Raw genomic sequence first — 23,965 nt, 5'->3', positions numbered from 1 at the left:
AGGGCCATTTTAGCCCGACACCCCAGTGGCTCGAAGAGGGGCTAGGAGCTGTTCTGGAGGTGCCGGGGCAGAAAGATGCTCCTTCTTGGGGCTCCGCGGTGGCTCCAGAAGGAAGAGTACCCGAGGCGCTGGCTCAGGCCGTGAGTTTCCACCCGGGGACCCGCGGAAGGACGGGGTGTCTCCATCAAGGCGGGAACTCAAGGTGGCGGCCCGTTCCCCTGTCTTCAGGTTTTCAGGTCCCTCTAGGAATGAAAACATAGCTGTTACCTTCTTTAGCCCGTCAGGCCGGCCTCCAGCGCCGAGATGGGGTAGGCGCCTGCATTTTGCCACGAGTGAAGTGTGGGTGGGTCCCCAGCATCAATGGGGACAAGGTTGGCCCCTGCTAGGCGGTCCCAGGCTCTCCTACCTACACACGCCCCCGCATCGTCCGTCCCTGACTGAGTCCTCTCCTTAGTTTCCCGTGACTCCCCCAGCCCTGGCAGTCCTGCTTTGAGTCAGAACAGTTACATTTTACGCCCCAAGCACAGAACATAGTGGATAAAAGAGAAGATGAGCCAGTGGGCAATCCTGGGTGGGCTCTCGGAAGGCCCGGGCGCCATGTTCAAAGAAACAACCAAAGATGCAGACCCTCTGGAAAACTTCCCTTGGGAAAGGAAGCCTCTTATGGACCATCCCCCCTCCCGAGGACACCTGAAGACCCTTGCAAAAAAGGGCGTGTCGCATACCGGTCCCCAGTGGCCCCGAGGCAGCTGGTGACTGAGGCGCCTCTGGCCTCAAGGGAGCCATCCATCCAGCATCCATGCATCTGCTCATCTGGGGCCAGGGAGGGTGGGAGCTCCTTTTTTTTTTTTTAGTTATTTTTTAACATTTATTTATTTTTGAGACAGAGAGAGACAGAGCATGAATGGGGGAGAGGCAGAGAGAGAGGGAGACACAGAATCCGAAGCAGCTCCAGGCTCTGAGCTGTCAGCCCAGAGCCCGACACGGGGCTCGAACTCACGGACCGCGAGATCGTGACCCGAGCCGAAGTCGGATGCTTCACCGACGGAGCCACCCAGGCGCCCCTGGGAGCTCCTTTTAATGGCCCCCCAGGGAGCCACGTGGCCCGCACCAGTGTTTCCCAAAGTGTCTTCCCTTAAGACCCTGTGCGTCAAAATCACCAGATCAGAGCCTCTGAAGAAGGGGCCTGGGGATCGTCAACGTGCACAAACAGCCGGGGGGAGTCCCACGTACCCCCACGGTAGAGATCCCAGCAGCATGCGCGGGGACTGGAGTCCCACTGTGCTGTCACTAGCTCCGGGGGCCTTACCCAGGTCCCCTCACTGTAATATGGGGATGGTCCTAGGACCTGCCACCCAAGATGACACTGAGGGAACCGGGGCAAGACATCACCCGGCACCCCGGTGAGAAGGCTCCCAGACTCGGGAATCTTGTTCTCCCGGGAGCCAGCCCTCCTCCCCAGCTTGAAGACGGGGAGTGGACTTCCTGGACCTGCCCCCGTTTCGACCTTGACCTTCCATGATTACTAGCTGGGCCGCATGGACCATCTGTCCCCGAGTGCAGCTGCGTGGAGGGAGCACCTCCGTGGCTCTGTGGGCGACTGCCCCTTCCCCGCCCTCCACCCCTCCACACCCACACGGCCCTCTGCACCCTGGGGTGCCGTCACCGGCCATCGAGGCCACTGCGGCCAGAGGACCGCTCTTGCAAACAGAAATCCGTTTCTCTTGCTTCCAAAGAGGTTGATGGTTGGGGGCTGCATTCTGCACTTAAGAGTGTGACACGTCCCAGCAGTGGGCACCGGGCCGGTCTGCCGGCTGACAAGATGAGTGCCAGTGGACGTTTCCAGGAAAGGCCTGTCTCCCAGCATCGCCTCGCGATGAGCCGGCACCGAGGGTAGGGAGCATCCGTCCCTGCCGAGGATGCACGGCAGGCCTCAGCCTGGACGGGGCAAGTTCATGCAGCTTCTCCTTGAAAAGCAAAACTTCCCCGAGGGGCGCCTGGGGGGCTCCATCGGGTGAGCATCCGACTCTTGGTTTTGGCTCAGGTCATGATCTCATGATGGATCGATCCCGGCGTGGGGCTCTGTGCTGACATCTCGGAGCCTGGAGCTGCTTGGGATTCTGTGTCTCCCTCTCTCTCTGCCCCTCCCTAGCTCACATTCCACCCCCTCCCCATCAAAAATAAATAAACTTTAAAAAAAAATTAAAAGGTCTTTGATCTAGGGAAGGAAGCAGATTACTGCTTGCTAGAGACTGGGGGAGGGGAGGGGAGGGGAGGGGAGGGGAGGGGAGGGGAGGGATGGTGACCACGCATGAGGTTCAGTTCAGGGAGTGAAGGCATTCCCGACCCTGCAATCAAGGTGCAGGCTTTACAACACTGAAGAGCCCAGATACCACTGGATTGTCCGCTTGAAAACGGTTAATTTTATGTCATGTAAATTTGGCCTTCGTTTTAAAAGCAAAAGGAAGATCTCAAGTTCTTTGAAGCTATTCTAAGGCGTGAGTGGTGCGGCTCGGCTCGGAGTTGGAGGTCAAGTCTGCAAATACGTGCTGAGCGCTCACAAGGCAGAAGGCTGTGCGGACGCCCCCGTGTGGCCGGGCCCCGACGCCTCCCTCCTGCTCCTCCCTCCTGTCTGCCTGCGGTGCTCCCTTCTCCTGCACGCCCTGGTCCTGCCGAGCCGGCCTCACCGACCTGTTCCCCTCCTCCTCCAGGGAGGCTGCCCCAAAGCGCAAAGCTGTCCGGGGACGCCCCCACCTCGGCCCCGAGGTCAGAGACTCTCCAGCCCATCCCTGGCTCTCCGCAAGGTCCAAACTCTTCAGTGGGGTCCTGGGGCGCTGCAGATTCACACCCTCGCCTCCTGTCTGCACCTGGTCCACACTCCACTCCACGCACACGTGCCACGGGATTCATCCCCATCCCCAGGGGCTCATCCTCGGCCACCCGTCCCCCTTTCCCCACTTGGTGGAGCAAGTTGTCCGTCTCGTTTCTGCCTCAGCCGCCCTGTGTGTCCCCACCCCTCACGGAGCCTTGCCTATGGGACTAGCCATGCTCCTGACCACCAGCCAGGGGCCACGGAACACCGCTTGCTGAACAGACCACCCAGTGATCGCTCCCTGGCTCGCACAGCAGCGCTGGGGCCGCAGAAGAGGATGCCGGAGGCCAGTGACGGGGCCAGCGTGAGCTGCACCCACCTCCAACTGCTCGTGGATCCAGTCCAGGAAGGAGGTGATGCGCGTGTAGACGCCGGGCTTGTTCACGTCGGCACAGCCGATGCCAAAGCTTGTCGCTCCCACCAACTTCCACACCCTCCTCTCCTGACACACCAGCGGTCCCCCGCTGTCTCCCTACGTGGCGAGGAGAGAGGCGCTGCCGTGCGTGTCCCTTGTCTCAGCACCACGATCCCCCACTTTGTAGCTCAAACTCGGTTCCACGATGGCTCCACGTTACTCCCCCAGCCTCCAAGAGGGGTTGTTGGCACTCCCAGCACTGGGGTCCTGGGTCCCCTGAGGACGGTCTCCCCACTCTGTCTCCCCGCCAGATTCTGGATGCGCCGAACCGTGAAGGTCAAGGCAGCTCAGAGGGAGGGTCTGCCTGGCGGGGGCTGGGCTCAGGCAGTGATGGGGTCTCACCTCACGGGTGAGGCTCAGATCCAGGGTTCCCACCTGCCGCCCCTGCCCCCCGCCCCCCCAAACCCTGAGAGCCAGGGCTGGGGCGAGGAGCGCCCTGGAGACCCCTCCCACTGCCAGCACCCAGCCAGAGTGGGAGCGGTGGGTACACTGGGCCGGCAGCCAGGAAAGGGAGGGATATCTTGAGCAAACTTCTTCCCCACGCCCTGTATATTTGCTTTTCAGTCACGGGGAAGTGCTGGCGGTGGCCTGTCCCACAGGCCGGGTCACCGTTCCAGAGCCTCACCCGCGGCTGTGGCCCCCGGAGGTGAGCAAGGGCCCCCACCTGGCAGCTGTCCACACCGCCCTTCAGGTAGCCGGCGCAGAGCATGGAGGGGGAGACGATGCCTCCGTACACATCTCTGTGGTTGCAGATCTTGTTGGAGAGTAAAGGCACAGCTGCGTGGTTGAGGACCGGGGACGCATCGCCTGTGGCAGAGCAAGAATTCAGAGGGCACGCACCGGGACGGGTGAGGGGCAGGCCACCACACTCTGGGGGCAGAGGAGGCGGCTCCTGGAGGTGGACGGGTGGCTCGTGGCTGTGGCGAGCTCCCTGATGCGTGGGCCCTGCGGCCCCGTCGATGCGCATCAGGAGGAGGGGGGACGGCAGTAGCCGGCATGGACCTCCCCAGGGCCCCCCTCGGGCCGAGCACTCGACCCACACCAGCCCGTTCAGTCCTCAGAGCTGTCTGGGCTGCAGAAGGGAAACTGAGGCCCATGAAGGTCACACACACAGTTTGTGGGCAGAACCCGAGTGCGGTCAGCAGAAAAGTGTCCTCCCAAAGACGCCGGCGTCCCCACCCCGGGGGCCTGTGTTCGTGTCACCCTCCATGGCAAAAGGGCCTTGAGGTGGAGGCGTGATCCTGGGCGGCCTGGGGGGGCCTCTAAATGTCACCATGAGCGTCCGTAAAAGGGTCAGAGAGGAAGACACGATGGTGTGGAGCAGAGGTCAGACAGGAGGGACACTGGATGGGGCTCTGCCAGCGGCTGGGAGGGTGGAGGAGGGGCCACGAGCCAGAAAGTGCAGGCGGTCCCGGATCCTGGAAAAGGCCAGAAAACGCACTCTCCTTCAGAGCCTCCAGGGGGGACCAGCCCTTCCGACGCACTGATTCCGGCCCACGGAGATGGATCTGGGACTCCCGACCTCTCGAACTGTCAGATAACACGTTTCGTGGGTCTAAAGCCACTAAGTTTGGGCTTGCTGCTGCGGCAAAGGGAAATGGTGCATCTGGATTAGCCCCACCACCGACCCGAAGGGATCGACACCCTTACGCTTTATAGGCTTAAAACAAGGGACACACCTCTATTCCCACGTCTCTGGCACGCATCAGCAGGTGGTGTGGGGCGCGTGCTCCTCCAACCCACACGCTGAGTTTCTCTGAGTGCGAATTATACCCTGTTTTCTGCACGGGCTTCCCCGATCCACCCACACAGCCACTTGTATGGGGACCACTGGCTGCAGATTGGACTGAGAACAGTTCCTCTCCCTACTCGCCCCACAGGATCCAGCGAAGTCAGAATATAATCTGCCACGTCAAGTCACGAGGGACGACATGAACAGGGCTGCGGGGGGAGCGTGAACGCGGCAGGCCTCCCGCCACCTGGCCGTGGGAGCCCAGGCAAGGTGCTGGGCCCCCCCTCAGCCCCAGTCTCCTGGCCCTCAAGACGACCACAAAAAGAATTCCCCGCCAAGGGGCTGCTGTGAGAAGCAGACGGTGTCTCACGGAGACATCCGGCTCGGCACCTGGTACGTGGTGAAACGGAGCTCAGCGTGTGTGCGGAAGAAGCTTCTAGTATGGGCGAGAGGAAGCAGCCAGCCACACGGGTGGGACCCTGCACGCGGAAGATCTGGGTACGCCCCGGGGTGCCTTGGACATTCGGGAGGGAGCAGACTCAACTAAAAAGCCTCGAGAGGGAAATCCTGAACTTTCTGTGTTGGGGTGAGCTGCACCCACCCCCCAAAAAACACGCTCACCCGCAACCCTAGAAGGTGCCCTTATTTGGAGTAGGGTCTTTGCGGATGTAGTTAAGGTAAGAATCTCAAAATGAGATCGCCCTGGATTTAGGGGGGCGCTTTAAGCCAAAGACTTACAGAGAAAGGGGAGAGATCTGCGACATGGGGTAAGGGGGCACGTGAGGCTGGGACAGAGACTGGAGGGATGTGTCTACAAGTCATGGGAAGCCAAGGATGGCTGGAGTCATCGGAAGCCAGAGGAGGGGCTGGGGACAGGTTCTTCACCCCCAGAGCCTCCAGAAGGAACCGGCCCTGGGACACTTTGTTCTCAGACTTCCAGAGCCGAGAGACAATGAGCCTCTGCTGTTAAAGATCCCCTGTTTATGGACCTTTGCTGCAACAGCCCCAAGAAACCCACACTCTTCCTACCAGGGAGAAAGCAATTGGCAGAAAAACTCCACGGGTGGCAAGCACACGTGTGCCCCCCGAGGACGGATGGGGCGGGTTCCAACTGCGTGCACGGTTCTTACTAAGATGACTACTTCTGTTAGGATTAGAGTGGTAGGGTTCCGTTTGTCTGCTTTCTCTGCTTGAGTGAAATAACACATCTTCCAAAGTCCTCACCAGTTACAAACATCTGTCTTCTGAACAGACCTCGGGAGGGGTTCTCTAGGGGGTCCTTGTGTGGTCAGCAGGGTGGGGAGGAGGAGGAAGGAGACCCCCCTGGTCATTCGGTAAAGGTCTCCCTGACAAGGGGCGGCCACGGTTCCCCTTTCCGATTTGTTCCTCTCCTGACAAAGTCTGCAATTTCACATCCCGAGACAAACGGAACCATGACTCTGACCCACAAGCGCTCTGCGGAGATCGTGTGTCCAGTGGTCGACCCGCACCCCCTGCCCGGGATTTGTGAGCCTCCGGGGGGCTGCGCTGGGGGGGGGGGGGGGGACACTGCGCTGGGACACGGGAGGAGCGTGTGGCCGTGGGCGTCCACCCCGACCTCGCGGCTCTGGGCTCCGTGGACTTAGAATCTCGAGTTCAAATGACTGACCTCCATCCTCCGTGGCCCCCCATCCTGACGTCCAGCACATTTTTCCATCAGGGAACTGTTCCTCGGAGTTGGGCAGACAGACTGGCTGGATCATCTCTGTTCCAAGGGGAAACAACAACCTTGAACTCGACTGAAGCAGAAACAACAGCCTTGAACTTGACTGAAACACTAGTCCAAGGAAACAATTAATCTCTCCGGCGTCTGCCTCTCCGAGGGGCTCAAACCGGCTCCCAAAGGAAGGTCAAGCCCTGGGTCGTGTTGAAAGCTACCGGCTCAGAGCAGGGACTTCCCCCGCCAGAGCCGTAAACCTTTAAACACCCCTAAACCGTGGCACCGTGAGTGAGTCTGGACCAGGGGCTGGCATATTTTCTGTGAAGGGCCACATAGTGAATACCTGAGGCTTTGTGGCCCCGTGGTCTCTGTCATAACTGCTCCTATCTGCCACAGGGGCTTGAAAGCAGCCACAAATGCACCTGGTCGTGTTCCACGGAAACTCCGTTTGCAAAAACAGGCAAAGGGTCAGATTCGGTCCCGGGGCCCCGGCTTGCCCGCTCCTGGTCTGGACCATGGGTACGTCGCCTTAGGAAACATCCCTCCATTAGTATTCCCGTCCCTCCTGACACATCTGGAGTCAAGAAGCTTGCCTGTCCCTGCCGGCCGTGTCACATAAGCCCTCCGCCAGAGGCAGGGTCATGGCTGCGTGAGGCTGTCAGGGAATACATTCTGACACGCTCTGAGTTTTTCTGCACGGGACGGTGATGGGAAGGCAGAGAAATAATAAGGGTGCTCGTTAACTTTTATCAAGGTACAGGTGCAGGGGTGCCGGGGGGCTCTGTCAGTTGGACGTCTGACTCCTGATTTGCGCTCAGGTCGTGATCCCACGGTTCATGAGTTCGAGCCCCGAGTTGGGCTTGTGAACATGCTGCTGATTCTTCCAGGTCAAACCTGCCACTGACCTTGTGCTGGGATCCCGCTGCATAAGGGGCCCCGTTGACTGTAACTCCGCCCGCGCCCCGAGCTGCTGGGGAGGGAGAAGGGGGCTTTGATTGACTTAGCAGTGGGCTCCTAATCCTTCCTTCGCCTCTGCAAAGTGTTTGAGAGTTCTATCCTGGGTGGCTTTTCTGGTATTCTGGTAACTTCCGGAGGTCAGGACTTGCTGTCCCCCATGGAGAAACGTGGCCTGCTGAGCTCAGCCTCTGGGTGGGAGAGAATGTTTCTGAGTCCCTCTGGGAGCTGCAGGTGCCAGTATCTTCTGGCTAGTTAAGAAATGGCGGCGGGGGGGGTGGGGCGCCTGGGTGGCTCAGTCGGTTAAGCGTCCGACTTCAGCCAGGTCACGATCTCGCGGTCTGTGAGTTCGAGCCCCGCGTCGGGCTCTGGGCTGATGGCTCGGAGCCTGGAGCCTATTTCCGGTTCTGTGTCTCCCTCTCTCTCTCTGCCCCTCCCCCGTTCATGCTCTGTCTCTCTCTGTCCCAAAAATAAATAAAAAACGTTGAAAAAAAATAAAAAAAAAAAAAGAAATGGTGGAAGGGACGATCACGCTACAACCGCGGGCTGACCTGGGAAGACCACGACTGAGACACCGGGCAGAGGAGTGGCCCCGGCAGGGGACCTCACCACAAGCAGCTACAGGACAGGGCACAGCTCTTTGTCCCCACGGGCCAGAGACCCCCTTCCGCCACCTGGGGGCACCTGGTGGCCTGGCCTGGGGCAGTCCCTTTCATCTCCAGGTACCACCAACAGGAAGAAAAGTGGCACCAGCGGGAGCCCCAGTGGAACCAGACAAACCCAATTGACCCAAGTAGAGCCGTACAGTCTCTAAAATCCAACACCATCAGAAGCACAGCCCACAAATAGGAACGTCACGCACAGTGAGCCTGAACAGGGTCACCACCCGCTAAACCCGAAGATGGCTAGGGACCCAGCGTCTCCTAACGCAACAGCCCAGCGTCCGGGATGCTACGGAAGGTGACTCATTGTACCAAGAACCGGGCAAGTCACAACTCCAGTGAGAAAAGACAATAAACTGAGGCCAGCAGCAAAACGAATCAACCAACCAGCGGGATTATCCCGCAAGATTTCAAAGCGGCTGCCATACAAATGCTTCAACGGACGATCACAGACAATCTTGGGACGCACAAGAGGAACCGAAAAACAGAGAGACCTGGACGTACCGTTGAAGGTGAGCGGCCCGGCCAGCTTCATGAGGGCAATGTCATTGCCCAGCCTCTTGGGCTTGTACTTGCTATGGTAGATGATCTTTTCCACCAGGTGGGAAGGGGCCGGACTGTCGAGCAGGGAAACCAGGCCCACCTGGATGGTCCACGACTTGGGGATGTACAGGCTGCAGTGAGAAGTCAGAGAGGGGGAGCGAGAAATCCCCAAATACTCTAACCCACGGACCTCAAACGTCCGGAGACCCTGTGCCAGGCGGGCGGCCGGGACAGAGGCTCCCCCCTGCACCTCCCGAGCTCGCGCTTGGCCTCTGACCACGCCCTCGTGCCCCGCACAAGTGCAAGTGTGCCCCAGGAGTTTCCCAGGCAGGCCTCTGGGACTTCTGGACCTTTGAGGCTGTGAGGGGTCTGTCAGGGCCCATTCTCCGTCAGAGAGCAACCGAAACAGAGCGAGGCAGAAAACAAACAAAACAAAACAGGCCATCGGAGAATTAGCCAGTGTTTGGGGACTCTCTCTGTGGCTTTTCCCCCGAGCTAATCCCCCTGCCAGCCTGCCCTGCCTCCCGCCCTCTTGGCCGCCACACGTCACTGTAAGTGCCACAGGGAGGCTGGCGGGTTTCTCCCTGCACCAGAGCTTCCTTCTGATGCCTTCTACCTTCTCTGTACGAGCTGCAGGCCTGAAATCCTCAGAATGAGCTCAGAGTCCCCAGTCACAGCCAGCGGCGACAGTGGTGGTGGGTCCACGGTGGGGGGGCGGGGGGGTCCCTCGGCTGGACGTTACTTTGTGACTATCTGGTCTGTTTGCCTGCTTTTTCCGGACCTGCTGCTGAGCCCTGAAATCTACCCAGTCTAGACGGAGATCTGCGAGCAATGAGGCCCACGCCCGGGAGGCCAGGGGCACACTCACTCGTGGACACAGTGGGCAGCGGTGACCACCCACACGGGCGTGATGACAGAGCCCCCACACAAGTGGTAGCCCTGGAACTGGAGGCTGGCCTGCCACGGCCACTGCGCGAGCGAGGACACGTTTCCACCCACGATGCGCGAGCTGTAGCCCATTCTCAGACCGCAGGCTGCAGAGACAGAACAGGGTTCAGGGTGGATCCCACAGAACTTTCTGGGGAGACTGTGTCACAGCCACAGAACACCCCCTCCCTGGCATCCTGTGCCCTCCCAGAGCTCACAGCTGAGAAAGAGAGCCGGGAGGGGAGAGGAGGGAGCAGATCCCGGAGATGTGGGGGTGCAGTGGGAAGAACCCCTCCCTGTGGCGCCCGTGACCCCGGTATGACCACGGCTCACCGGGGGGGCACGGGAGCCCGGCTTCTGCAGCGCTCCCCTCAGTAATGCGGGGCAGCGTACATGGGCCTGACTTCTCCAGACCCCGCTTCCTGGGGCGAACCCTCCCCGGGGCCAGAAGCAAGGAGCCTGGGGCACTGAACGGCCAGTGCAGGCTTTTCCTTGAGGCGGGAAGGGGGTGGGGAGGAGAAAGCAGCAGTTAGTCAGGCTCCTGGAGCCACCACGGAGAGACAGGGCCTCGTGGACCATGGTCCGTCTGCTGCTGAGAAGATGCTCTGGGCTGTCTACCACCCCGCCCCCATCGGGTGACAGGGGCCAGCACTGGCCTCCTCCTCCTGTCAGGTGGGGCCCAAGTGTTCCCACCTGGCACCCAGGAGAGGGGACCCCGGGCAGCCGGAGCGGGGCAGGGGGGACAGGAGTCTGTGAGCGACCTCTGTGGTTGGAGAACTCTTACCCATGCACTTCAAGGCAACCACGTGACCCGAGGCACATTCCTTCCTGAGGAGGAAAAGAGTAGGTTTGCGGTGAATACCCAGAGGCCTGTGAAACGGGCGCTTGTGTAGACTTAATCTTGGGGTGAAAGAAAAAGGAATTCTGTATTCTATTCCCCTGCTCTGGAATACAATGTTAGTCTACGACACGAGTGTGAGGTCACACATTCACCCCAAAACACTCGGCTACCGTGAAGGATTGTGCATGCGACAGGGCACGGGGCATTTCTAAGCTTCGTGTAGCTGGTGACAGGAGATACCGAGGACCCGTATTATACAAACGCGCACCGGGGTCACGTGCAGGTGGATTTGACCCCAGGGTTCTTCGCCGGCCCCGGGAGGACACCAAGGGCCCTTTGGACCGCGTGGCAGCCTCTCCTGGCACAGAGTCCTTGCAGCCTGGATCCCCCTCCTCCCCAGAACACAGCCGCGATTGCTGCAGGAATGACACGTGCTCGCCCTGGCATGGGTGGGAGCCGGGACACCTCCAGCCGCGTCCCTTCGTGACCTTCCCTGCCTTTCGAGCCCCAGTTCGCTCATGCAACCATGCGAGAAAAAGGGAGAGTCACCAGACTGAGGTTTTAGGACACAAGGGATGTGCGGTCCCCACGAATCGCACGTGGGCCCCGGGGGGGAGGGGACTGTGAATTATGCAATGACAGGCTGACCAGCTGGTGTTTCCCAGAGCACAGAACACGCTCCTGGGATTGGGCCCGACGTGCCCGGAAGAGCGTATAGAGATGCCTGACCGTGGGGGCAGGGGACCAGGCGGGGACGCGCTGGGCCGCGGGGACCTGTCATTTAAGGGCATCTCCTTTTGCCTTCCCCCACGAAGTGCTGGGGGGAACACAGAAGAGAAACGGGGAGCGTTAAGTACTTTACAGACAGATGACACGCGTCTGGGTCTTACTCTCTTTCTTTCTAGCTTCCTCGTCCCTCCGTCCTGTCCCGCACGCACACACCCGGCGCCTATGAAGAGAGGGCCCCGTAGCCCTCACCACCCCCTCCCCCTGCCGGGCCATCTTCGCCCGGTTCCGGGTGGGTATTCCACCCCAGCCGGTGCGTCCACCCAGTCTAGCCGCGGTGGCCAAGCCCCCACCTCGCATCCGGAGAAACGCTCGCCCGTCCCTTGGGTCCTCCTGGGGCCGCGCAGCTGGACGAAGCCAGCAGGCGACTCGACCCCGTGCAGACAGCGGCGCCGCCTGGCCGCCTACCTCACGTACACCGAGTGGTGGAGAGCCGTCACTTTGTCATCCGGCAGCAGGTGATTGACGGAAGCGAAGTCCCCCTGCAACCCCTCTTCCACTAAGTCGACCCTGAGGGCGTCTGAACTCACGTAGCTGCAAGCACATCGGGAACGCAGACCCCACGCGTGAATTCTCTCGGCTTCAAAGCCAACGCTCCGGTCGGTATGCCACACGTCTCACGCTAGGCCGTGTCATTTCCCCCCAGCCCCCCCCCCCTACTGCTCCAGGACCACGCTGGGAGCCAGGCTCGCTCCTACGCGCTCCGAGGCCGCCCGAGTCTCACACGACCCTTGAGAGCGGCCGCTACTGTTCTCCAGATTTTCCAGGCCCGAGTCAGGGAACTGGGCGGAGGACACGGGGGTTCGAACCCAGGTGATCCGGCTCAACGGCCCCCCCTACTTCTGTCATCACAGACAGTTGACACGGGACACAGCCGAGCAGAGAAAGGCAAAGAAGGGCTTTCGGAGGGAAGCAGGGAGAGAAAACAGAAAGGGAACAGAGGTACATCTTGGAATTGAAGCACCAGATAGGGAGGGAAGGACGGGTTCGTAGTGAAGGGAACGGGCCACGTTGAGGGGTAGCCAGGGAACGTGGCCTTGGCCGCACGTCCCCTGAGGGGCGCATGCTGGGGTGGGCAGGACTCTCTCACCCTGGCCGGGCGGACAGGGGTTCAAGAGAAGGGGTCTCTGGGTCCTTCTGCACAGCAGAGGGAGGCTGTATGGTTCAGGGCAAGGGGTGGCGCTCCAGGAGGGGGAAGCAGGGGAGCCGGGAAGGGATGCCCCCCCCACCATGAGTCCATGAAAGGGCCTCCGTAGGGAACAGAAATGCCGGTGGAGGCTTTCAGCCCTTTGCACTGATGGTGGGGGCAGTGGTGTGTGTGTGTGTGTGCATGTGCGTGTGTGAGTGTATACGTGTGTGTGTGCATGAGGCTGCGTGTTGTCTGAGTGTATACATGTGTGTGATGTAGTGTGCTGTGTGAGTATATGTGAGTGTATGTGACTTCATGTGTGTGTGATGTGCCTGATGTGGTCGTATGTGTGATATGGTGCATGTGCATGTTGGTGTGTGGTGTGTGGAATGTGTGGTGTATGTGCATGTGCTGTGAGCGTGCATGTGTGTATGTATGTGTATGTGGGGTGTGTGCTGAGTGTACGTGTATGCTGTGTGTGGTGTGTGTGCATGTGTGTGGGGAGGGGTGTGTGCCTGTGTGAGGTGTGTGTGTGTATGCGTATGTGTGTGCACATGTATGTGTGCATGTGTGTGCTTGTGTACATGTGTATGTATGTGTATATGTGTGTGGTATGTGCATATGTGTGGTATGTATGTGCATGTGTGTATATGTGTGTGCACATGTGTGTGGAGTGTGTATGCCTGTGTGCAGTGTATATATGTGTGTATGTGTGTGCATATGGGTGTGTAGTGTGTGTATGTGTGTGCATGTGTGTGGGGAGGGGTGTGTGCCTGTGTGAGGTATGTGTATGTATGCGTGTGTGTGCACATGTATGTATGTGTGTGTGTATGCATGTGAATTGTGTGCGTGTGTTCCTGTGTGCACGTGTATGTATGTGTATATGTGTGTGGTGTGTGTGCACATGTGTGTGGAGTGTGCAGTGTATGTATGTGTGCATGTGTGTGCATGTGTGTGGTGTGTGTGCATGTGTGTGGGGAGGGGTGTGTGCCTGTGTGAGGTGTGTGTATGTATGCGTGTGTGTGCACATGTATGTATGTGTGTGGCATGTGTGTGCATGTGAATGGTGTGCGTGTGTGTGCCTGTGTGCATGTGTGCATGTGAATGTGTGTATGTGTGAGCGCATGCGTGTGCATGTACGTGGGTGTGCGTGCATGTGCGCTTGTGCGCGCTCCTGTGTGCGGTGCACGGTGATCACGGCACTGAGCGTGCGGGGCCTCAGTGCGCGCACCTGTGACGTGAGGACACTGTCCAGCACCAACGGCTGCCGTGGGGACGCAGCCTGACGAGCCACCCGCCCAAAGGGAGCTTCCTCCCTCCCCCGTCCCCGCCATCCAACGCTTTACCCGGCAGCTGGCGATGCTCTTCACGTTACCTTGGAAACCCCAGCTGGGCACAGGCGACGTTAGCGTGGTGACCCCTCCAGTCGTCAGAGCACACGGTCCTCCAGGCGGCAGCCGTGAAGACCTGCAGCACCGCGTTCCGGCCGCTCACGCGGACTGGACGGCGCGGGCAGAGCGGTCCCTTAGCGGCCCGGAGGCCTGAGCCCGCGGGCGGAGGCCCCTCTGCCGCCCGCCCAGGTCCCTCCTCCGCTGCCTCTGGCCCGCCCCTCCCCGCCGGGGGCACGTCCCCCCTGGCGGGCGGGCCCGAACCCCCAGCTCTCTTCTGACTGCTCCTGTGGCCTCCCCAGGCGAATCTCGGCCCCGGATGACAGCCCCTGCCTTGTCCCAACCCTGCCACCCCTGGGGATGAGTGCCAGCCGGATCCCAGCTAAGGCTGAGACCTGACAGTGGTGTGGACCTGGACCCACTTCACGGGTGGGGAAGGTCAAGGCTGGGTGGTGCTTCCGCAGGGAAGAGCGCGGCCTTACCGCAGCGGTACTCGTCCTCCCCATCCCTGCAGTCCGAGACCCCGTCACATCGAGCTGTCAGTTCAATACACTTGAAAGACGAGCGACACCTGTACTTTCCGGAACAATCGAAGTGGACTGAGGAAGGGAGAAGACAGGTGTGGCAAGGAAGGGCTTCTTCGGTGCTCAACACTAACAACCATCCACTGGCCACGTGGCCTTGAGCCATCAATAATGAAACCATCAATAATGAAACCTGCACTGAAATTGCAGCCTGTTTCCCTCAGCCCGGTTTCTGTGCCAAATTCCAGAGGGTGGGGCGGCTGTCTCACTATGTGGCCTGGAGCCACAATGCGGGGGTTCAAGGTCAAGAGAGAAAGGGCCTGGCTGTGGGCCGACTGGCTGAGCCTGCTGAGCAAGGAGCTCCGAGTGAGGGCCACGCAGCCCCCAATCTGCCACCTGTTGTCTCCGACTGCGGGCAAGAAGAGAAGGGACCATGGACCACACAGCCGAGCAGGTGGGCCGGTCATTTGAAAGAGGAAATGAGATACTGTTCCCTATCAGAGCCCATCCAAATGACTCACTTTCTCAAAAGCCACACGAACCTTCTTTTAAAAATAGCAGGTATGCCCGGCCCGGCATGAATGGCCTCCTTGTCTTCTCCTCCCGGCCACGCACCCCCTCCTGCCCGCAGGATTCTATTTCATCAGCTGCTTTGGGACACTTCCAACTGGGCAGGTTCCTTGGTGACAAGGCCCCGAGTGTGGCCAGCAGCCCCTCCTGGGCCCCAGGCTGGCTTTACACTCGTGCAGGCAAATAAAACTCAAAGTCAGCAAACCCCAAAGACGTTTGCCTCCGGTAATTAAGGCTGAGTGGCATGAGCTGGGGGCAGGGGGATTGGGGGGGCTCATGAAAGTTTAAATGCCTGAATAGGCATTTGAGAGCCTACTAAATAATGAATCGTACTCACTGCCCAGACCAATGGCCAGTGCTAATATCAGTGCAATGATCCCGATGACGATGATCGGAAAGAACTTCAACGGCAGGAGGGACAGTATCTGTGCCGTGACCGCGTCCGCATCTGAAAATCGGAAGGCGGGGCAAGAACAGGAAGCCACAGAGCGGCGGATTTCAATAAAACAAAACCTAAAATTTAGCTATCTATTCCCCCTTCCCCCGGAGCAGAGAATGTTCCGGCCCAAAGCAAGTGGCCACCTACCTGGGGACACGTTGTCCCGGGGCTCAGCCCCACACTCTCCGCCCTTGGCCCTGTTGTGTCCATCCTGGGTTGGGGGGCGGTGTTACGGCTGAATTGTGTAACCCCCCCCATCCCCGATTATGTTGAAGTTGAACCCCAAATATCATCTTATTTGGAGATGGGAGTTTTTACAGACCATCAAATTAAAAAGAACTCGGGGCACCTGGGTGGCTCAGTCAGTTTAGCATCCAGCTTTCAGTTTTGGCTCAGGTCATGATCTCATGGTTTGATGGGTTCAAGCCCTGCATCGGGCTCTGTGCTGACAGTGCGGAGCCTGCTGGGGTTCTCTCTCTCTCTCTCTCTCTCTCCCCCCCACTCACGCTGTCTCTGTCTCTCTCAAAATAAATAAATAAACTTAAAAAAGTGTTTACAAATTAAAATAAAGTCATTGTGTGGGTCTAATCTAATCTGACTGGTGTCCTTTACAAGGGGGACATGGTGCATGGTGTGAAGACGCACAGGCATGACCCCATGTGAAGATCCAGGCAGAGATTGGGGTGGTGAATCTACAAGTCAAGGAACCCTGAATGTTACCAGACAAAAATGGGGAGGAAGAGGTGGGAAAGAAAGGAGGAGAGGGAGAGGAGAGTAAGAGAAGGAACGGGAAGAAAAAAGGCCATACACTTCATGGCCCGAAGGATACAGAGCAAGGGGGTGGGGGCAGAGGGCAAGGTCTTTGTTTTGGCCGCAATGAGCAGGCAGCTGCACTCTCAGAGCCTAGACCGACACTTGGCGGGCAGCGGTCCTTGGTCAATATGGCTGTCCATACAGCTGACCCTTGAACAACGCGGGTTTGAACTGCGCGTGGAGGTTTTATAGGCTGGTCCGGTCAATGTATTTTCTCTTCCTTATGATTTTCCTAATCATGCCTTCTCTTCTCGAGCTTACTTTATTGTAAGAACAGTATATAATACGCACAGCAATCAAAACACTTGTTAAGTGAGTGTTGATGTGATTGGCAAGGCTTCTGGTCAACCGTAGGCTATCAGTAGTTAAGTCTTGGGAGCCAAAAGTTATACGTGGATTTTTGACTGTGAAGGGGAGTCAGCAACCTAACCCGACCCTGTGCTGTTCAAGGGTCAACTGTGTCAGGAAACTGAATGGGTGAATGGATGAATGACATCATGATAATGGAGGTTGTCTTATCTCCGCAGAGGAGATCAATTCCTTTCAGGGCGACCAATCTGCGGTCTTGAGTTAGTAGAGCAGACTCTTCCCCCCAATCCCTTCGCGCCTCTGGAAGCCTGCACCACATCACTGAGTCCCCCTTACTGAGAGCCCACTCTCCATTTACACTTTAAAAACCAGGAGGAACCCCAAGAATGACCTCTTATCATTCCAGTCGCTCTGTGTCTAAGAGTTGGATTTAGGAAACCAGTCCAAATGGTAGATTCAAAGATCGCTGTTCATTTAGAACGTTTAGTATCCATTCACATTTGCCCCTTGATAGTGCCTCGGCCATGGTGCCCTGTGGGCGGTACTGTGGCCCTGCTCCCTCTCCTCATTCTGTCTTTGAGGGCATGCTTGGAATAAAAAACAAAAATGCATAGCACCTCTCCAAAGAAGACATGCAGATGATCAAAAAGCAGGAAAAAAACCTTCCACCTTCTCTGGGAATCTGGGAAACTGCAAATTAAATGTAACGACATATCAACCTCACAACATTTATCATTATTATTATTATCATCATCATGATTACATACCCACTGTCATCCAAAGTGAAAAGAAATGGACCCCCACTTACAATCGATAGGAGTATACGCTGTGGAAACTAACTTCTGAGAGTTCGAATCGGAAATATGAACCAAAAGGCTTAAGAAATGGATGGAGGTTTTGACATAGTAAAACCACTTCCGGGACTTTATCTTAAGAGGTCATCATTGATGCACACAAATTTCTACTGACTCGGATACTTAAAAAGGTAGCATGTGTAATACCGATGCACGGGAAATAGCCTGAATGTCCATCAAAAAGAACTGGTGACAGAACAGATGTGTAGAGTTAGTTACATGATAGGGAAAGGGGGTTGGCAAACCTCTTCTGTAAAGGGCCAGACAGTAAATATTTTAAACTTTGGGTGCCATATAGTGTCTGTTGCAACTACTCAACTCTACTATGGTATGAAGGCAGCCGTGGACAATAGTGAATAAATGTATGTGTCTGTGTTCCGATAAAACTTTATTTATAAAAACAAGTAGTGGGCCAGATTTGGTCCATGGGCCATAGCTTGCCGACACCTAAAAAAAAATTTTAATTATTTAATGCCATGGAAAGAATAACATAATATTGTTTGGTTTGGAGGGGGGGGGGACCTTCAAAATCGTATATGTCACTTCCAAAGGAAAATGCTGATATGCTGGACAGAAAAAGGCAAGAAATACAATACTAAAGCACAAATAGGGTTATCTCTGAATAATGGTAAAATTGTGGGCAATTAAAAAAAATCTTTTTGGGGGCGCCTGTGTGGCTCAGTCCATTGAGCGTCCGACTTCAGCTCAGGTCATGATCTCATGGTTTGTGGGTTCAAGCTCCGTGTCGGGCTCTGTGCTAACAGCTCGGAGCCTGGAGTCTGCTTCAAATTCTGGGTCTCCCTCTCTCTCTGCCCCTCCCCAACTCATGCTCTGTCTCTCTCTCTCTGTCAAAAATAAATAAACATTAAAAAAATTTTAATAAAAAGTAAAAAAGTATTTTTGATTAACTGTGTTTTCTAAATTTCTATAAAGAACAATACATTGCTCATTTTTTTTAAAAAAAGCACTACTTGGGGCGCCTGGGTGGCGCAGTCGGTTAAGTGTCCGACTTCAGCCAGGTCACGATCTCGCGGTCCGTGAGTTCGAGCCCCGTGTCGGGCTCTGGGCTGATGGCTCAGAGCCTGGAGCCTGTTTCTGATTCTGTGTCTCCCTCTCTCTCTGCCCCTCCCCCGTTCATGCTCTGTCTCTCTCTGTCCCAAAAATAAATAAACGTTGAAAAAAAAAAAGCACTACTAAATTCTTACCACTAGGAATTAATCATGAAGAAGTCATCAAAAGTTAGCAGAGGTGACTGTGTATGGTGTTATTCCTGCTCATATTATTCGTACTATAAAAATATTAGAAACAATTGTATGTCAAATTATGATTTTTAAAAACCATGTAAATTACACATCTACTTGATGGGATGTTGTGATGTTATGAATGAAGGCATTTATAAAAACCAAGGCATACATGGAAAAACACCCGTCTGGACCCATACTGTGCGTGAATGTGTACTTATCAGCAAGGACAGGAAGAGAATGAAGACAAACATAATATATCCTGGGGGTCAGGTGATAGGGTATTTTTTAAACTTATATTTTTGCCAACTTTTTGAGCTGTATTTTAAAACCTGTCCTACCTCAAGTCTTCTCCACCACCCCCCCAACCACAATTGTCCAGAGGGTTTAAAAAGAATCATTAGGGCAGCCCCCACTCCGTGTTTTCTGGAACCTCAGCCAGAGACCCCAGGTGACCCCCTTTCCGGTCCCAGAGGTCAGCACTCCTGAGAGCACCCAGGACCAGAGAGCTACGGCTCACCGTGACAAGTCCTGTGTTTGTGACCTCTTTACAAAACCAGCTTTCCTTCCTTGTTGCTCAGAGCGGCTCCTGTCTCCTACAGTTGGATTTTAATCTGGGCATCGAATACCTTCAGCAATGCCCAGCTTATTTTAAATTTCTTGGAAGAGCTGGTGAGTCCTAGTTCTTAGGACTTTCAGGGGGAGGGGGGGCTCAGAGATTTCCCGGCAGGACTTGACTCCTAACTCCCAGGGGCAACTGGAGTCTCAATTTCTGAAAACCTCCATCCAGAGAATGCAAACTTCTCTCTCTGGGAGTTGGTAAGGGGCTGGACAAGGTGATGCCCTCTCCAGGGTTCGGTAAACCCAAGGAAATGCAAGCATCCAGGTTGTGGGTGTGAGAAATCCTGGTGGGGTGTGTGCCCAGAGGGACATTCTGGGGACGCTTCCCCAGAAATCATACCTGGTTCCACCTACCTGGTGCTACAGGACTTATTTTCAAATCGTCAAGTCCAAAAAGCGATCTGAAGGAGAAGGGGGCCTCAGCCGCGGGTGGGTCATTTTCCCCCATGGTGACTATTTCAGGACCTCTGAGACTTGGCTCCACATCGACCTCCACCTCCTTCACCGGGAAGAACAAAAAGCATTTGTTTCCCTGTTTATAGTTTTAGCATCAACGCATCTTTGACAAGTTAAATCTCTGAAATCTAACAATCCACATAAAGCACATTCAATACCGATTAATCAAACCATTTGTCCAGTGAGAACGCATTTTTTTCCAAGCCACAGCAGGTAACAGAGAAACTTCCAGAGTTAGTAAAAAACTATGAACTTACTTCCGCTAAAATAATGACTTTCCCCTTGTGTAGGCTACCAATCTTAAAACCAATTCACTAGCCATTTTTAGAGATATGCCTTTTCACGATTTAGAAATTACTGCACCATTATTTTTCAGAAGATAAGTCACTTTCAAAGCACTTTCCTTCTCTTGTCTGCATTCTTTGTCCCATGTAAACTCATCCCTTTGCCAGCACCTGTGGGACACCTATCGTAAACATGACAAGTTTTTTATACTCACGTAATGTCCGTGCCCCAAAAATGTAGATGGCACCAGGGAGGGGATGCTCACCCACCGTATTTGTAGTTTCCTGTAAACACAGCCCTTCCCGGGCTCACGCGGACATGACCTAGTTAAGGATGAAAATATCCATGCCTTCTGGATGCCCCGTCTCCCACACAGCAAAGGGAGGAGTGGCTGGGGACCGCTGGCTTGCATCAGAGCCACACTGGGGCTCTGTTTCCTCCAAGAGAATTGCACCTATCACAAAGCCAGAGAGGTCAAAAGCCTCTGGAAGTCATTCCTGCAACTCTAAGAGGGGTGGAGTGAGCAAGAAAATGGCGGAATGTTCCCAAGGAAATCCCAACTCGCCCTCCCAGGCATCAGTCAGGCATGAGTTCTCTGGGAACCTGCTTCCTCAAAAGAGGTTCCTACGGGCATATAAGCATAGACACTTACATCTTTCTGTTCGGTTGGTGGCAATGTTTGAGATTTGAAAGGAAGCTACGAAGCCATTGAACGCACACTTTGTCTTTGTGGTCTTAGGAAAATCTAAGCAGGAGTTATGTGCTAAAAGGATTGGTTTCATTTCCATCTCAAGAGTGGCTTTGAAGGGTACCTTAGAAAACTAATAAATTCACATCCAGCATTTTTGCCTTTGATTCTTGCTGTTACTTGCTTCCTACTATCAGCATGTGGCAAATTACACAGCTTAACTTTATGACCAGAATAAGAACAAATGGTAAAATGGTTTCTGAAACCTTGAACCTGGGCACAGAAGTCCCTTCCCAGACAGGCCATTGGCGGTCAGTTTCAGAACACTGGAAAATGTTGAGAAATCCCCTTTCAGAAGAGACTCACTTCCCCAGCCCCCCCCCCCCCCACTTTACTCACCATTTCTGGAGCCGCCATCATCCAAAGCAGAAATATTTTCCTTTTTCATTATAAAAGCAAGCGTGATGGTAAGCAGGCTGCCAACAGGGTAGTCCAATCGGGAAATACTTCCTTCCACCAAGTCACCCAGCCTTGTCGACTGAATCGTCACAGCGAATGGCATTATCGCGGGCATCTGTGTAACCCAATATGGCTGTGGCTATCAAATAGCCATTGGTGGTATGACTGCAGAGACCAGGGAGGGGAAAAAATGTGACTTGCCTTTAATTAGTAAGTAAGGTAAGCAAACCTTTTCAGAAACTTCGCATAAGAGAGTCTTCTGAACACAGACACTCCTTTTATAAAATAACAGATAGGTCCTGCCCCGTGCTAAGCAAGTGCGCCAAGAGGGGCAGGCAAAACGCTTTGGCGGGGGTTTCTATTCCTCCCTGTGACTGAGTCTGAGTTTAGACTCACAGCCGCTCCACAGACAAAAGAGAGGGAACCTGGGGGTGTTCTCACACAGTCAGCACTCTATAGAGACACTTGGCACTCTCTTCTGTGGGGGCCTCTAGGTCCCAAGGGGTTTCTGAACACAATACAGCTTTAAGATGTTTTATCAGGAGAGAACATAGCCCTGCCGCCATGGGCAGAGGACTGAGCCCCATTGGAAGTCTAGTGGAGTGGAGCTGGGTGTGAATCGAGCATTCACTTATTCACCTAATATTTACGGGCCATCTGCCATGAGCCTGGCATCTAAACTCAGAGCAGATGGCAGAGGGGACAAAGCACTCACCTGTGGTCTCAGGTGATGACAAATGCTAGAACAAGATGAGGCTGGGAGAGGCTTAGGGAGTGATCAGGCAAGGTGGTGGAGGAAGGCTTCTAGGAAGAAGTGGTATTTTAGTCAAGACCTCCATGGTGGGACAAAGTCAGTCTTGTGAGCTAAGATGGTTCCAAGCACGGGACCGTCAACTCCAAAGGCCAGGAGAGATGAGCTGGGGATGTTTGAAGAACCCCAAGAAAACTATGTGCTTGGAGATTGGCAGATCGTGGAAGGCCTGGGACACTGGAAGGACTCGGGTTTGGTTTCTTTGAGATGGAAAACCACCAAAGAGCTGAGCAGGGCAAAGTCGGATTCTACGCATGTGCAAGAGGTATAGAGTCAGAGGTGGATTCACAGAAAGTCAGGAGGATGCTACTGAAAACCTGGGTCACCATGGCGGTGACTTGGACCAGGATGCTGGTGGTGCAAAGGCTGGATTTGGGATTGGTTTTAAAGGTATCGGTGGCAGGATTTGCCACTGGCAATGAAGCCAAAGAAATATATTCAGCCAATTGTGGTTTCATTCAGTCTCGTTTTCCTGCCCACACCTCTCAATGTTTTTTGATTTAAGACCAGGAATCCTTCAAGCTCACCCATACGTCCTTTACATCTTTGTAACTACTGTCTCTAGCCCTTAAACCAACATTTGCCCTCAAAGACAGGGACGGAAGACTTAGAACTTAATTCTTTCTTTGTTTTCACCTGGGTTGCTGTAGATGGTGCCCCCACATGGAACAAAGCTCTTGGAGGACAGAGTCTAGAATGTACTCTCGTGATGCCCGGCACAACGATGAGTGTGTGATGGGGCTCCACAAACACAGATGAGCTGATCACAAACTAGGTGGTGGAATAATACTGAGTAGACACGTGGAAAACCAAAAGCAATCATGAGCAATCATTCATATATTAACACGTTGACATCTTGGCATGTGTTTCAGATGAAGTCTGTTTGCCGAGGTATAACAGGGAGATGACCCGTGATGGTGGCTGAACTTCTATGACCACATAGCAGCCTCTCAGAAAGTTCACCTGTAAATCAATCCCATCAAATTCAAAATCAAATTTAGAGGAAATAGAAATCAGCATCTCCAGGGCTGGCATCTGACATTCACCGAGGCCGTGTTTTGCTGGGTTTGGTGTACAGGTATGAGAAGGGACACCATACCCTGAGGGTCCTCCACGAGCTGTGAAGCTTTTGTAACCATCTGCACCCAGCTTGAGGTCCCGGCATGGTCTCAGTCTCCACCCCGATGCTGTTAGTGAGAGAAGGGTAGCTTTGAGGGTAAGGCACAGGAAAAATTGTCAATCAAGAAGCTTTTGTCGCTTCACTGTTGGTCTTGGAAGGTAAATTTTCAAGGTAAGAAAAGGGGATTGGGCTTGAGAGGGCATTTCTTGGCTTACATAAATAAGATTTTTTCCAGAGAAATTTATATTTTAATATGTTGTAAGCACAGTTGCTCAAAAAGTGGTTTACTATTAAGAAAAGAAAAATATGTTTGAGTAGAGGCTATATTCCAGACCCAAAATCTGCTTTTTTTTTCTTCTGGATACCAAGTTTTGTCTACTTTGAGACTTTTTTTTTTTTTAATTTTTTTTTTCAACGTTTATTTATTTTTTGGGACAGAGAGAGACAGAGCATGAACGGGGGAGGGGCAGAGAGAGAGGGAGACACAGAATCGGAAACAGGCTCCAGGCTCTGAGCCACCAGCCCAGAGCTTGATGCGGGGCTCGAACTCACGGACCGCGAGATCGTGACCTGGCTGAAGTCGGCCGCTTAACCGACTGCGCCACCCAGGTGCCCCGAGACTTTTAAATTTAAGATATTAAATTCATTTAATTATGAAATTGTTTTATCTTTTGGATTCCTCAAAGCAAAAAGATATTTTAAAACATAATTAAAAACTTACAAGTGCAGTATTGAAAACTTTTCCTCCGAAATGGGGGATTGCAGGGAGATGCACAGTATTGATATATACTGTATCTATTCAACATTTGGAGTTCATTCTAGTTCAA

General features: G+C 54.7%; 1 protein-coding gene across 1 annotated transcript; it reads right to left on the bottom strand.

Moving 5' to 3' along the window:
• Window positions 1-2,775: 2,775 nt before the first annotated feature.
• On the bottom strand, window positions 2,776-16,104 carry TMPRSS3 (transmembrane serine protease 3). Its single transcript, XM_043595963.1, has 11 exons — window positions 16,094-16,104; window positions 15,380-15,555; window positions 14,431-14,547; window positions 13,936-14,059; window positions 11,840-11,965; window positions 10,589-10,632; window positions 9,746-9,911; window positions 8,839-9,008; window positions 6,668-6,763; window positions 3,952-4,094; window positions 2,776-3,344 (listed from the first exon to the last, which is right to left on the bottom strand). Exons 1-11 carry the CDS (start codon window positions 16,102-16,104, stop codon window positions 3,018-3,020), a joined length of 1,500 nt encoding a protein of 499 aa, XP_043451898.1. The 3' UTR covers window positions 2,776-3,017.
• Between the last annotated feature and the right edge of the window lie 7,861 nt (window positions 16,105-23,965).

Source organism: Prionailurus bengalensis, chromosome C2 (genome assembly GCF_016509475.1).
Source record: "Prionailurus bengalensis isolate Pbe53 chromosome C2, Fcat_Pben_1.1_paternal_pri, whole genome shotgun sequence".
Taxonomy (NCBI): Eukaryota; Metazoa; Chordata; class Mammalia; order Carnivora; family Felidae; genus Prionailurus; species Prionailurus bengalensis.
This window is presented reverse-complemented; position numbering and strand designations above follow the sequence as displayed.

What these genes read in the sequence shown, in the direction of transcription:
- TMPRSS3 (XM_043595963.1), bottom strand. An exon ending in GCCCAGCTGGGGTTTCCAAG is followed by an intron (nt 11,966 to 13,935) that starts GTAACGTGAAGA and finishes ATGTGCTTGCAG; the next exon opens with CTACGTGAGTTCAGACGCCC. An exon ending in GGGGGCCACGGAGGATGGAG is followed by an intron (nt 4,095 to 6,667) that starts GTCAGTCATTTG and finishes GCTCTGCCACAG; the next exon opens with GCGATGCGTCCCCGGTCCTC.